Source organism: Oryctolagus cuniculus, chromosome 11, assembly GCF_051225735.1.
Source record: "Oryctolagus cuniculus isolate XC-2025 breed Fujian yellow rabbit chromosome 11, ASM5122573v1, whole genome shotgun sequence".
Lineage (NCBI taxonomy): Eukaryota > Metazoa > Chordata > Mammalia > Lagomorpha > Leporidae > Oryctolagus > Oryctolagus cuniculus.
In genome coordinates, this window is record NC_142877.1 from 69,632,610 (window position 1) to 69,647,607 (window position 14,998).

The 14,998-nt window shown below is 41.1% G+C and overlaps 1 protein-coding gene across 1 annotated transcript in view; it reads left to right on the plus strand.

Moving 5' to 3' along the window:
- The first annotated feature begins 580 nt into the window (after window positions 1–580).
- The window catches only part of CAND1 (cullin associated and neddylation dissociated 1), a 52,434-nt gene continuing 38,016 nt past the window's right edge, over window positions 581–14,998 (plus strand). The window contains exons 1-2 of the mRNA XM_051846406.3: window positions 581–990; window positions 12,105–12,248. Coding sequence (XP_051702366.1) covers window positions 923–990; window positions 12,105–12,248 — 212 coding nt within the window. The 5' untranslated portion in view covers window positions 581–922. The remainder of the gene's footprint in view (window positions 991–12,104; window positions 12,249–14,998) is intronic.

Sequence of the window (14,998 nt, forward strand, 5' to 3'; positions counted from 1 at the left end):
AAATCCCAGCATTCACTCCTCCCACAGGAGCCAATGAGAACGCTACAAGTTCCTGCAGCCAATCACATCCCGACTCAGCGTAGCGCACGTTGAATTCTGGGACTTGTGGTTTTCACGTGGCAGCTTCAGTCTGGTGGTTAAAGGCAACAGGCCACGCGTCCGATTCAAAACGAAAACTCCCTCTTAGAATTCTTTATGGTCTCCAGGCTATCCCCTTAATCACCATAATCTCCAGGCACTACACGCCTTTAAATTAGTGAACTTTTTATCTTAATGTCATACAGATAAGAAAATCAAGTATTTTCAGATTAAGGCCCGTTTGTAGCTTCCGTCCCTCGTCCTTTAACCGTCACCCTGAAATCTCGCGAGAATAGCCCCCTTCAGTCGTTGTCATGCCTCCTGGGAGGCGGTCCACGAGAAGACTGACATCGGCCTTAGCCAACAGAATTGCCCTTTAACAAGCGTCTCAAGCGTGCGCGGGGAGGCCTCCGTGAACTCTGACTTCGGCTTTCCGTAGCGTCCTCCGCCTGTCGCCCCGCCCCCGGAGCGAAGGAGGCGGGTTTTGGCCTCCTGCCCTAGCGATCGAGTGCGGAGGGAGTGGGAGCTAGACGGCCCGAGTGGAAGTGTCTGGGTCCCGGGAGAAGCCCTGCTGTGCGCCGTGCCGCCCATGAGTTCGCTCTCCCGCCAGCAGCGCGGTCGTTAGCCCAGCCCCGCAGCCTCTGCTTCCCCCGGGACGGGCCCACCCTCGCCGCGGAGGCAGCCAGCCGAGGCGCCTCCCTAGTCAGCGTCGGCGTCGCGCTGCGACCCTGGAAGCGGGAGCCGCCGCGAGCGGGAGGAGGAGCCCGAGCGGCGGCGGCGGCGGCGGCGGCGGCAGCGGGCAGCAGCACCAGCGGCGCCGGCGGGCGGGATCGGGGCCGTCAACATGGCGAGCGCCTCGTACCACATTTCCAACTTGCTGGAAAAAATGACATCCAGCGACAAGGACTTTAGGTGAGGCCGCAATCTGACCCTCACCCCACCTCGGGGGGCCCCCAGTCCGCGGCCCTGGCCCTCACGCAAGGCCCTGCCCCACCCCTTGGGCCTTCGCCGGCTTCCTCGCTTCACCGCGGCCGCCAGCCCGCCGCTCGGCTGGCTCCCTGATCCCGGGACACCCCCCCCCCCTTTTCCTCGCCCCGCTTCCAGCCCCCTCCCCCCTTCTTGCCTCGAGGCCGTTGCCACAGCCATCCCTAGGCCCCTTCCTTCCTGGCCTCTAAGCGCCCCCGCCGCAGGCCCTGACCCTACGGACGCCATCCTCGGCTCCCAGGTAGCGCCGAGGGGCGAGAGCACCCACCATTGTGTGGAAGGAGAGTTGCTCTGCGGCCGGGCCCGCGCGCCGGCCCTGCCGAGGCTTTAGGCCGCCCCGCTCACGGGGGCCCAGGGTGCTGTGTACTCGGGGCCCCCGCGGCCGCCTCCCTGGCTCCCGCAGGCTGGGGTCGGCGCAGCGATTCGCTTTGGTCGAGCCCTTCGCTGATTGAGTTCTGTACTTTTTTTCTTTGCATTCTTTTCGGTGTCGGAGCGGAGAAGTGGGGGAGGGGAGCCTGAAGGCAGAGACTTGGCCAGGAGGGTTTTCCCGCCAGCATCTCTTGTCAGTTTCCGTCGTCAGGTGAAACCCACGCAGGATCTCGGGGTTTCAGCCTCATATGCCTACATCCAGAGTCCGAACGAGCCGGACCTTCCTGGAAGGAGTTCTCTGACACGGGGCTGGGGAATGCGAAGCTTTATACAGCAGTCTGTTTCAGGAGGCTTGTGCTGTTGCTTCCAGATTCTTGTCACATGCATGTTGAAGACATGCTGTGTTTTTACAAGTTGATTATCTGTGGGCCTTTTTTTTTCCCCTCCTCGCACACTGCATTGATTGTTGCATTCCTTTACAAATAAATACATATGCTCTGTCTCTCACAAACATGCTTTTTTATTTCTGCACCTTCAGTTTTACACGTGTCATTTATGTGCATTTAAAAAGAACGAGCAAGTAATCTTCAACTAAGTTATAGCCAGTTTGTACGTGTTGTCTGAACAGGACGTTTTAACAGGAAAATGGGTCCAAACTCAGCCGGCAAGAAATGTTCTAACTTGGGAAAGGAGAGCCATGGAAAAAGCAATAATTGTGATCCTACTTAGATTGATGGTGTTTGTCATATTAAAATGGTCACTGAAGTGCAGTTTTGGTTCTGTGGCTTCAAAACCACATGCTTTTGGAAAAGTTTTGCTACCTAGGGAGTGTAAGTGTTGTGTCTGAAACTTAAAACCAGTTTGTTAACCTGAAAGATTTTGGCGTTGTTACTTTTTGGAAGTGAGGTGCTTGTTTTGGGTAGTTTGGAATTTGAGATGTGTGTAGTTGGAAGGGCAAAATCAAGATTATTGGGTGGAAAATAAAAGTTTTATGTTTTAAGAATGAGGATGCTGTTTGATTTCCTTTGGAACTTTGCTTGCTCCCAATTCCAGTTACTGAAATGGAAATGCTTGAGTGAGACTTGGATGTAACTTTCAGCCATGGAAAATCTGTGCTGTGTCTCTTCCTGCTTCTGTCAGTTTGTCTTATTCTGTAGAAGAACTGATCTATTCTTATTGTTTTTCATTTCAGTCTAAAGGTAGCACTTTCCCTGTTGTGCAGTTTTAACTTTACAGAATCCTATGTGGGTAATATATTTAGAAATACTTAGAAGTCATGTCATATGGTGATACTGTACAGATAGATGTCTGTTGACTGAAGCCAGCTCTTTTCAATTTCTTGCAAAGGAAACATAGTATCAAGGTACTTTTAAGAGTTGTGGAAAATGGAATTAAAAGACAAGTTTATTCTGCTGCAAAAAACTTTTTTTTAATCCATGCATAGTTTTTTCATAATATGCATTTTCTATGAACTTTTTGAAAACCTTTGTGTAGGGTGTATGTCCCTGGGGTTTGGTTTTATTTTGTTTTAAACTATGTGAAGGAAGTAACAATGTGTGATGCTACTCTGTAGTTATTGCTGAATTTACTAAGAATTTTCTACTGATTTGGGTTGGAATGAACCAGAACATAGCTTGACTAGGTAGTGTAATATTAATATATAATAGTTGGTGAATGTTGTAGAAGCTTTGTTGAGGAATAGTAAGCAACTTCCAGCAATTTGACATCCCCGAGGTGTTTTTAATGAACTATGTTGTAAAAACTGTTTTGTAATGTGCTTCAGTTCACAGGCAAATCTTTGGAAGCTGAGGAATTTTTTGTATTAAGTTACAGATTTAAAGATTAATTAAAGTAGTGAGCATTTAAAGTAAACAGTTTTGAAGATTTTTCTGCCTAATTTCAGTATGGGTGTTTATCTTGATACAGTTGTTCTTTTTTAACTTCTTGTTAGAAATTTCTTTATTTTGGTATAAATAGCACAGATGATGATGACATTAAATATCACAGGAAGAATCTTGAGGGCGAAGTTAATTAACATTATGGAATATCTTAACATGTGTAAAGTGGTCTGTTGATTGAGAGAGGAAGAAAGCAGTGCTACCAAAATCAAGAAAAATGTTTATTCTTTTTATGATATACTACAAAGAGAATTTGACCTGGTCACAAGATCTGTGTTCCAGTCCTGTGTGGTTCTTTTTTTTTTTTTTTAATAGATTTATTTTATTTATTTGAAAGACGGTTAGTTACAGAGAGAGGTAGAGACAGAGAGAGAGGTCTTCCATCCGCTGGTCCATTCCCTAGGTGGCTGCAACAGCCAGAGCTGCGCCGATCCGAAGCCAAGAGCCAGGAGCTTCTTTGGGTCTCCCACGTGGGTGCAGGGTCCCAAAGACTTGGGCTGTCTTCTACTGCTTTCCCAGGCCATAGCAGAGAGCTGGATCAGAAGAGGAGCAGCTGGGACTAGAACCGGTGCACATATGGGATGCTGGTGCTTCAGGCCAGGGTTTTAACCCACTGTGGCACAGCGCCGACACCCTGTGTGATTCTTTTTTAGGAATAGTGAGATCTTGGCTAAGCTACTTAATTTGAGATTGCATTTTCACTTGCGAGAGGCTTGCATATTGGTCATTATAAAAGATCATTTCTAGGCCTAAAATTTCAGGTCTCCAGATAATTTCATAATCCATTGAGAAGGTAAACAAATGAATTCAGGCCTCAAAATGTTGGAATTTCATCATTTTCAAAGAAGGCTTTTATAAGACTTAAATTATGGGCTCCATTTATTGAAAAAGAACTGATATTCCTTTTCTTTCATGTTTTGGTATTCATTGTTTGATGGTGTGGGATATTAAGATTTAAGCGGAATGGGGAGCATTCTGATGAGAAATGTCAAGACAAACAAACCAGTATGCTTGTGCATAGTACTGTGTACTTACTTCATAAAGGAATAAAGAGTAAAAGTGAAGTGAGGTAGCCAGTAGGTCAGGCCTTGAATTTCAGCTGGTTCTGAAATTGGGTTTGTGGTATATATTATACTGGAAGATGCATTTACTCATTTCTTGAGAAGGACCACAAAAAGTTCAAGGTCTGGTGTTTGCCCTCAGTAAATCTGCATGTTTGTTGAATAGTTAAGATGCCATTGTAAACATATAAATAACCCAGGGTAGTGTGTAAGCTGTCAAGTGGCCAGTGGCAGAGATGATTAAAGCAAAGATTGATGTCCTAGGAGAGATCTGAGATAGGTCTTGAAAATGAAATGCTAGGTAGAGAAAATGAGTACGAGTATGAGAACACACTATACAAAATTTCACTAGGAGAGAGGGAGTAGATAACTTGGAGCTGGATGGGTAAAGAGTTCCATACCCAGCCACAAAAAGCTGAATCCTCCATTCTGTCTAGTACCTTGGCAGTGTAGGTTCTCATAGGTACTTGTTTTAGTGGAATTGGATTTTAGTTCCAGGGTTAATGAAAAGGTATGTAAGAATTTTAGAAAATAACTTTAAGCAACTGATCTATTTATTTAGGTACCACTTGATACAGTTTTCTTGAAGTGACTCACAGCATTGTGGGATGCAGGCATTTCGTAACCTGATAATAGTTTATGTTGCCAGTTTCATTTAGGTGTTTTGGATAATGGAAGACATTTTCTCTTGAAACATTAAAATGCTAATAAAAATGCCTTTCAGAGACAGAAGTGGCCTTAGAGATTCTATCAGATAGAAGAAAATGTTTCAGTAACATAGCAAGAAATACTAAGTGAAATTACTTTGATCACTTGTGCTTGGAGAAAAGCAGGTTTAATCAGAAGAAATAAACTTGTGGAGATTAAGAAGATGATTTCTGGGTACTTCTCAGGTTGGTGGGAATAACTTAACCACTGAAAATGAGGTGAAGGAGACCCCACTGAGGAACCTGAGAAGAAAGATGAGTTAAAAGTGCTTTTACTTACTCCAAGTTCATAGCCCTGAAAGGAATAGATGAGGAAAAGTGAGAAAGCAGTGGTGTGTGTTCAGGATCTTTGAAAAATAATTGGTTTAATGGTGATGCAGTTGACTCATATCTAGATTTCTGTTGGAATTAAGGGTAAATTTGTGTTTAAATATAAGAAGAGAGGTTGTGGTGAGAGTTACTCATTGTGCAGTACAGGGTGTCCATTTTTACCATTGCTTTTGCTTCTCTGCGTTGCATTTATTGAAGATGAAAAGTTCTCCCCTCAAGGAAGAACTTACACAGTTCCTTATGCTGATACATACCTTTGTTATAGAATAAATGAATAAGGTGGCACTGCCTACCAGTTACATCCTAGGAATTCCATAGGTGTCTGAAAGTTCATGTTTTATCTTCTGTTTTCCTGGCTTGAATAGTCTTTATCCTTTATCTTGCCCTGTTGTACTACCATCCACTCTGATGTTGACCTTAATGCTTCCTGCCTTTTTCCTTTAGTCCTCCACAAGTATTTCTTAAATTCGTTTCCCTGTCTCAGGCCTCATTCTCAACCAGTTGATTGTTCACTCAGGCCATTAGAGTTTTCTTCCTAAATATCACAGCTGATCATTGCCTCCACTGCTCATTTCCATTGACTAAAAGATAAGCTCCAAATTTCTTAGCAGTTGCCTGTCTGAGCTCCCTGAAACTGCTCTCCCTAAAATTCCTAAAAATCTCTTGGCATAGCAGGTCGAGTGGATATTTTATTTGTTCATTTATTTGATATTTAAGCACTGCTTACACTGGTTTTCTTCTAGAAATGTCCTAAAGCACACATCCCTGACACAGTTGGGTTTATTAGTCATCACAGTAAGGGTGTCTGGGTAAGAGGATGTTAGAAGGAATGGATTTCTTTGGGGAAGAGTCTAATGAAGCAGAGCTTTGCATGATAGTAGATATTGACAGGAAGTGAAGGCAATTCTATTTCTTGGCATGTTAATAATAAATTTTATAGGGAAGGCAGACCTAAGCAGGCTAAAAGTTGTCATTGGTTTAAAAGAAAAAAGAGACAGTCACTTAATAATTGGAGAAGGGTGTTGTCTGGTGTTTTGTGTTGCTCACCGACTTTTTCTGAAGGGGATATTCTATAAAATTGTCATTGTCCAAAAAAATACTTTAGCTGTAAGCTTTGGATCAGTTTGTGATGACACAGGTTTGAGTATGAGCCTCTCAGATCAGCTGATGATTTTTCTTTTTCATTCTCAATCCCCATTTATGACTAAGGTACATGAAACTGGACTAGGGGCCATTGATTTATGATGTTTGCATCTTAACAATGGCAGAGATTTTTTTGAGTAAGATCAGAGGAATATCCATCCAATATAGTTTGTAGTTGCACCAGAATGAATCTTGTCTCCTGGTGTAAGGTAAGTGACTGAACCGTTTCTGCAGTAAGATGAAGACTGGACAAAGATACATCAGCTGAATCTAACATTCAGCCCTTTCTTCCTAGCTCATCCCCTTATCATCTCCATATCTAATCTATTTTGAAAAACTTAATTTACCTCAGTAATCTCCAGTAGAGTCAATCCTATTTATAGTAATTAAGTTCTACAAAGTCATCTCAAACACTGAATTACCAAATTCTGAACCATTACTTCTAGGGGGAATTACAAGGCTAGGTGCCTGTGAGCCCCTTGTCTCACAGCATTTTCATAATTAGTTGATACAGTCTGTAACCTTGTTTTATGTCTTATGTTTCTATTTAAAGATATTATACTTAACATATAGTTCATTACCATTAAACTCAAAATCAATAGTACTGTAACCCATGCCTGAAGGAAGCTTGTCTAACATGTATTTTTTCCAGAAGGCACAATGCAGCCTTCTTGCACTTAAGAACAGTGCTTCAGCACTACTCTTGGGGGCAATATTAAGCAGCAAAATCACCAGTAGAAAACATAAACATGAAAAACATGGCACTGACTATAATCCAAGAAGAGGATACTTGTTTACAGCACATAAACTGAAAGCGGGAGGCAGAGTGTATCCTTGTCCAGCACAGCTGGGAATGTATGTTTTGGGTGGCTCAAATATTTTACCACTCTGCATTTATGTGCAAATAACTGCAAAATGGAGAGTATTATTTAGGGTTACAGATAAATTTTAATGAGTAAGTGAATCTGTAAATAGTGAGGATTGACTCTGTCTATTCCACTGATGACCATAACCCTAATTCAAGTTGCTGTCATTTTACTCAGACTGCTGCAGTAGTTCTCCTGACTCGTCTTAGTTCATTCTTGCTAGTTGAAGACTGATTCTCTCCAAAGTGTTGCCCATGTATAGTGGGAGTAATGTTTGGGAAATACAAATCTGTTTCTTGTATTGACTCCCCATCTCTACCCCAGCTTCCTTCCAGTAGCTTCCCATGGCTATTTATTTATTCATTTATTTGTTAAGATTTATTTATTATTTAAAAGGGCGAGTTAGAGAGGGAGAAGAGATCTTCTGTATACTGGTTCACTCCACAAATGACCATAGTGTCCAGGGCTGGGCTAAGCTGAAGCCAAGAGCTTCTTCTAGGTTTCCCACATGGGTGGGAGACCAGGAGCATTAGCAGGGATCTGGATTGGAAGTAGAGTAGCTGGGACTAGAACCAGCCCATATGCATTATAGGCTGCAGCTTAGCCCATTATGCCACAGTGCTGGCCCCTCCTATGTCTCTTTAAATGTAGTTCAAAATCATGATATAATCTACAGATCTCTAGTTCCTGACCTTTTGCTTACTTGGTACAAGTTACCATAGTTCCTCCCCAGTTCTGCATATTCTTCCCTGAAACACAGCACCCAGCCTAACACAACACTGAATCCAGACTAGGTTGTTTTATTCATGCCTTCATGACACATTCCTTAACAGAATTTATCTCAGGGTTGTTTTTTTGTTTGTTTGTTTGTTTTTTTTGTTTTAGTATTTATTTGAAAGTCATAGGGCTCTTCCATCCAATTATTCACTCCCCAGATGGCCAAAACAGCAAGCCCTGGGCTAGGCCAAGGCTAGGAGCCAGGAGCTTCATCTGGATCACTGATGTTGGTGCTGGGGCCCAAACACTCAGTCCATCTTCTGTTGCTTTTCCCAGGCCATTAGGAGGGAGCTAGATCAGAAATGGAGCTTGAACTGGGCTTGAACTGCCCATATGGGATCCCAGCATTGCAGGCTGCAGCTTTACCCACTATGTCACAATACTGTACCCCTCAGTTCATATTTACATAGGTACCTACTTACATATGTAATTTTAAAAATTAATATGCTTTTGTGGACTATTATGTAAGATCCAAGACAGTGAGAATTGTGTCTGCATTGACTAGCCCTTGTATCCACTGCAGCTAGTAGGGTACCTGATACATAGTAGTTTGGTAATACATAGTGGATGGATATTAAGACTCTTTGGCTTCAGCCTACATTTCCATCATCTTACTACTAGGTTTCTTTCTCCATTAGGTTTGTATGCTCCAGCCACACCGACTCACCTGTTCCTCAGTCCTTTAAGGTGCTCTGCCACAGGAAAAATAAAATAATTTAGGGGTCGGCACTGTGGCGTAGCGGGTAAAGCCTCTGCCTGCAGTGCCAGCGTCCCATATGGGTGCCAGTTTGAGCCCTGGCTGCTCCACTTCCAATCCAGCTCTCTGCTGTGGCCTGGGAAAGCAGTGGATGATGACCCAAGTCCTTGGTCCCCTGCACCCACGTGGGAGACCCGGAGGAAGATCCTAGCTCCTGGCTTCAGATCAGCACAGCTCCGGCCTTTGTGGCCAATTGGGGAGTGAACCAGCGATGGAAGACCTCTCTCTCTGCCTCTCCTTCTCTCTCTAACTCTGACTTTCAAATAAATAAATAAATATTAAAAAAAAAAGAATAATTTAAATCCCAAACCAGATTTCCACATGCAAACCCCTATTCAGGATCCAACCTTAACAGTTCTTTGATATGAGCATTTCTATATATTCTTGAATATTTAAAAAATCTACAAGATTGAAATTTGTTCACATGTCTGTCCTATTAGATGAAGAAGGGGAGGAGACTGAGTCTGCATGGATGAATTCAGCTCTTCCCGTTCTATCTAAAACAGTAAATGTTAAAGAGACATTTTCAAATGAGCTTTTAAATCTGCTGTGGACAGCTTTCAAACTGGTCAAACTTTTTTTTTTTGACAGGCAGAGTGGACAGTGTGAGAGAGAGACAGAGAGAAAGGTCTTCCTTTGCCATTGGTTCACCCTCCAATGGCCGCGGCGCGTTGCGACCGGCGTACCGCGCTGATCTGAAGCCAGGAGCCAGGTGCTTCTCCTGGTCCTCCATGCGGGTGCAGGGCCCAAGGACTTGGGGCATCCTCCACTGTACTCCCAGGCCACAGCAGAGTGCTGGCCTGGAAGAGGGGCAACTGGGACAGAATCCGGCGCCCCGACTGGGACTAGAACCCCGTGTGCTGGCGCCGCAAGGCGGAGGATTAGCCTATTGAGCTGCGGCGCCGGCCTGGTCAAACTTTTTTATAAGGAGATTCATAGTGCAAATTTTTATATCCAGTTATTCTTGGAATTTTTTGTTTTAGGGTCACTCTTGGTATCACAATATCTTAATTCAGTTTTTCTGATTTTTAAAATTGCCTATTGCTAATTTTTATAGTGTTCATTTCAACTTTTTAAAAAATACTTAGTTATTAATCAAAGATTTTTGAAAATCAATAGAATTCTTAATTGCAGTATAATCTTTGAGATCAGGGGCCAAAGATTATTCACCTTTTATTTTTCCCTAGTTTTTAGTCCAGGCTGTCTAGAATAATAGGCTGTGAGTAAATGTTGAATAAAAGAATGAAATTTGTGTACCAGTTGAACCCATTCAAAGCCATAAAACAACAGTCTTTATTTGGGATTAACTACTTTTTTTCTTTAAAGATTTATTTCTTTATTTGGGAGGCAGAATTGGAGGGAGGGAGAGACAGGGAGATTTTCCATTCACTGATTGATTCTTCAAATGGCCCCAGCAGCTGGAGCTGGGCCAGTCCTAAGCAAGGAGCCAGGAGCTTCTTTGGGTCTCCCAAGCACTTACGCCATCCTCTGGTGCATTAACAGAGAACTGGATCAGAAGTGGAATGGCGGGACTCAAACTGCCGCCCCTATGAGATGCTGGCAATCGTCATTACCCACTTCGCACTTTGCGGGCCCTGAGATTACTTACTTTTAAGTTGATGATCTCTTGAGCTAGCTGACGTAGCTGAGGTGAGGACCTCAGAAATCATAACTCTGATGGCTACTTAATGGATTTTACTTAAAAAAGGTTTTCAGTGCTTTGTGTGTGGAAGTACCTGTAAGGATGTACCATGCGGTGTTTTTTCCATTTTTCAGATTGTTAATGGAAATTGTTTTGTCATTATAAAATGGGAGCTTCCCATTAGAATTGTATCCCTTCTGAAAAGCTACATGCTTTGTTCATTCTGTATTGCCCCATTGTGAATCTAAGCTTTGTTTTACAAGCAGTTTAACAGCTTGGTAAGAGTTAGACTACATGCATGTAGTTTAAAACTTTGTCAAATCAGCATTAAAGGAAAAGACTAGTTATTGGAATTATCCTTCAAGTTAAAATAATATGTTGCTTTGTTATTCAGGTGTTTTGCTGATCTTTACCATATAGATTAATGCTCATGTTACCAGATTGCCTCTATAGCTGTTTATCATTTTAACTTCACATTTTTCAGTAGTTTTTGTTTTAATTTAAACATGGATTTGACATTTCTGAACAAATTGTAAAATTAGATTTTTACTCAACTGGATCTTATTCAAGTAAAGTAAATGAAAAAGACATTAAGTAATTATTTAAGTTGGGTTATTTCTATAGGTGGAAAGGAGCCAAGAAGTGTGGGGAAAGTTTGTTAGCTTTTAATTATGTCTTAGGGCTTTATTTGAATGTGATAAACTCTATTTCCGAGAAATTACTTGTAAATAATGACCTGGGAGGTATAGACGGGGTAGGGGTGGAATTCAAGACTGTATTTTCCTTATCTTGTATTCAACCCTTTTGTTTAAAGCTGAAGTTAGACAATCTTAAGATTTTTTTTTCAGGCTGTCCAATGGTAAGCCTTCCTTTGGCAGTAGCGCATAAGGGGAGTGAGGTTAATGTTCAAAAGAGCAACTTTGTAAAATTGCCTCTTCACCATTTTCAAAACACATCAGATACCAGGTGATGGGAGCTGGGAGGAAGGTGACAGTTTGTATTGCACTTTTTCCAGTAGTTTGTAATATGGGACCCCCGCCATTGTGACACACATACATAGTATTACACAAGGAGGGTCGTCTTAATGTTTGTGGTTGTGGGCTTCCTAAGTAAAGTACAGGTCCCAAGTGAAGAAAAGAGGCACTTTTCTCTAAAAGCAGCAGTGCAGGTCACTGTGATTAGAATGAAAGAGCACTCTCAGCAGGGCCTGTCATAAATATGAAATCAAGACCAACCTGGGAAAGATAATTTTGAATAGTGGTACCTTATATAAGAGCTTATCAGGACTTCAAAAATATCTGTCTACTTATATGAATATAGTGCATTTTAAGTATATTCAGTTATCTTTTTCATTGGTAGCTTTTAGTTTATTATCACTTAAGAAATAGGTAAGTTTTATGATGTATTATGTTTCTGTTGAATGAATGATATAGCATTGGATTTGAAATACTATCTTTATTAAATTATTGATATAATTGAATTTTTTGGTTAGGTTTATGGCTACAAATGATTTGATGACAGAACTGCAGAAAGATTCCATCAAATTGGATGATGACAGTGAAAGGAAAGTAGTGAAAATGATTTTGAAGTTACTGGAAGATAAAAATGGTGAGGTACAGAATTTAGCTGTCAAGTGGTAAGTTTTTTATTTGTTGATTCCTCCCCAACCCTGCACCCTTTGTTAAAAACTGATAATTGAGAAATTATTATGTCTTTTATTAACTCTTTGTGAAATATGTGTGTGTGACTGTTGCTTGACTTTCCTCATTAAAAGTTTACTTGACTCTGTTGTATATTCCAGTGGGGATGAAACTTAAAAAGCAATAGTTATGGAAAGTAAAAGCTAACAATAAAACTTTTAGTAAAGAATAGCAACAGTTAAAACCAGAGGTAAAGTAAAATAACATTGATGATACAGTAGTTACGAAGAATCTTCCCTAAAAATTATAGAAATTCTAGTTGTGTGTACAATGTGAGGGAAGTGATGTAAGCTTATTGCTAGGCATGATATTGGCAGTTGAGTTTCTTACGAGTAGGATACAGCATTTGAATTCTTAGTAAATTCTAATAATTTACTATTGAATTTATGTCAACTTTTAAAACGTTTAATTTACCTTATATTAGTAAGTATAACCTTTATTTTGGTCTATCAATTAAATTGCAGGATTATATGTCATTTCATATGTTACATTTGTTATCAATTTAAACAAAAGCATTGTTCCATTATTACTTAGTGAATTCTTAAACTTTTAAACTTGTTTTAGGTTAAGCTTTACACATTTGTTGTAAAAGCAGACAAAAATGTGAGAAATCTTGTCAGCATAGACTTTCTAATCATGCATAGACTTCCTAGGCAAATTTTAGTTTCAGACATTTGTAGGTTTAAAATAAAATGGGTATTTAAAATATATTAGGATATAGAATAATGCAAATGAGTCAGTAATTTTATTTTCTTATTTTAAAAAATATTTGTTTATTTGAAAGGCAGAATTGCAAAGAATGAAGAGATAAACAGATCCTCCATCTTCAGGTTCTTTCCCCAAATGGCTGCAATAGCCTTGGCTGGTCCAAGACAAAGCCAGTAGCCAGGAGCTTCCTCCTGGTCTCCTGTGTGGGTGCAGGGACTAAATTAATCGGGCCATCTTCTGCTGCTTTCCCAAATACCTCAGCAGGGAGCTGGATTGGAAGTGGAGCAGCCAAGACTTGAACTGGCACCCATATATATAGGATGTGGGGGTTGCAGGTGGTGGCTTAACCCATTAGGCCACAACGTTGGCCCCAATAATTTTATTTTGATTAAAAAGTTCTTTTGCGGCCGGCGCCGTGGCTCACTAGGTTAATCCTCTGCCTAGCGGCGCCGGCACACCGGGTTCTAGTCCCGGTCGGGGCGCCGGATTCTGTCCCAGTTGCCCCTCTTCCAGGCCAGCTCTCTGCTGTGGCCAGGGAGTGCAGTGGAGGATGGCCCGGGTGCTTGGGCCCTGCACCCCATGGGAGACCAGGAAAAGCACCTGGCTCCTGGCTCCTGCCATCGGATCAGCGCGGTGCGCTGGCCACAGCGCGCCGGCCGCGGCGGCCATTGGAGGGTGAACCAACAGAAAAGGAAGACCTTTCTCTCTGTCTCTCTCTCTCACTGTCCACTCTGCCTGTCAAAAAAAAAAAAAAAAGTTCTTTTGCCATGTAATAATAAAATTAATATATATTGAACATTTACCAGCCTTTAAAAAGCAATAAAATAGTTTTTTTGGCCCAAATTGAGAGTTGGGAGGATATTCAATAGGTTACTTGCATACAAATGCTTACTTATTTAGGAACCTGAGGGTTTTTTATCTTTGATTTTCTTTTATATTTATAATTAAAAAGGTTGGGGAACAAACAATGTATATTTAAGAAAGTAAAGGAATTAAGATATAAGCAAATATAGTGTATTAGATGATAAAGTTAGATGTATAATAGAGGAGCTGATTTTTGAAGGAGGAGAAACCCAATAGGTAGATTACTAAACAACTTGATCATGAAATTGGAAAATTGTGAAAAACATTGCCACCCCGAAGAAAGGTTCAGAAATCTTTCACAGATCCCTTTGAAACCTTGAAGAGCAGATAATTCCAGTACAGACAGTTCTAGTACTGTTCCAGAACATAGTGTGAGTCTAAAAACCTTCCAAACCTCTTTATAAACCAAAAACTGATAATAAATCCTGACTAAAGATAATTAAATAAAGAAAACTACAGGCTAGCTTTAGTACATGTTCAAAATAAAAATATAGCAATATATTAAGAGTAACCAAGTGAGGTTTTTTCCAAGAATATAAAGATCAATATTATGTACTTTATTGGTATAGCTATTTCATCATATTAGTAGGTTAAAGGATGAAAGAACTATGAAGACATAGTAAGGGTCAACATTATTGATTTTTGATTTGCATACAAAGAGAATCGAAAATGAATCTTGATGTGAATGGAAGGGGAGAGGGAGTGGGAGAGGGGAGGGTTGCGGGTGGGAGGGACGTTATGGGGGGGAAGCCATTGTAATCCATAAGCCGTACTTTGGAAATTTATATTCATTAAATAAAAGTTAAAAAAAAAAATATAGGCTACTTAGTATAATTAGGAGTGAAAGCACTTCTTCCAAAGACCAGTGTCATCCGTAGTATATCTCTGGAGTAACATGATTCATCATGTGTTCCAGACAAACCATTTAATAATGTAGAGATTCATAGGTCCCTCTTTAGCACTGAAAATATGTACACATACATGGACATACTATTCTCACAGAAGCTAATGAAATACCAGATGCATTTACACTGGAGTCAGGAACAGGGCAAAATTGTCTATTTTTTTTTTAAAGGGTGTTAGTCGCTATAAGACAAGGGGAAAGAAACAATTA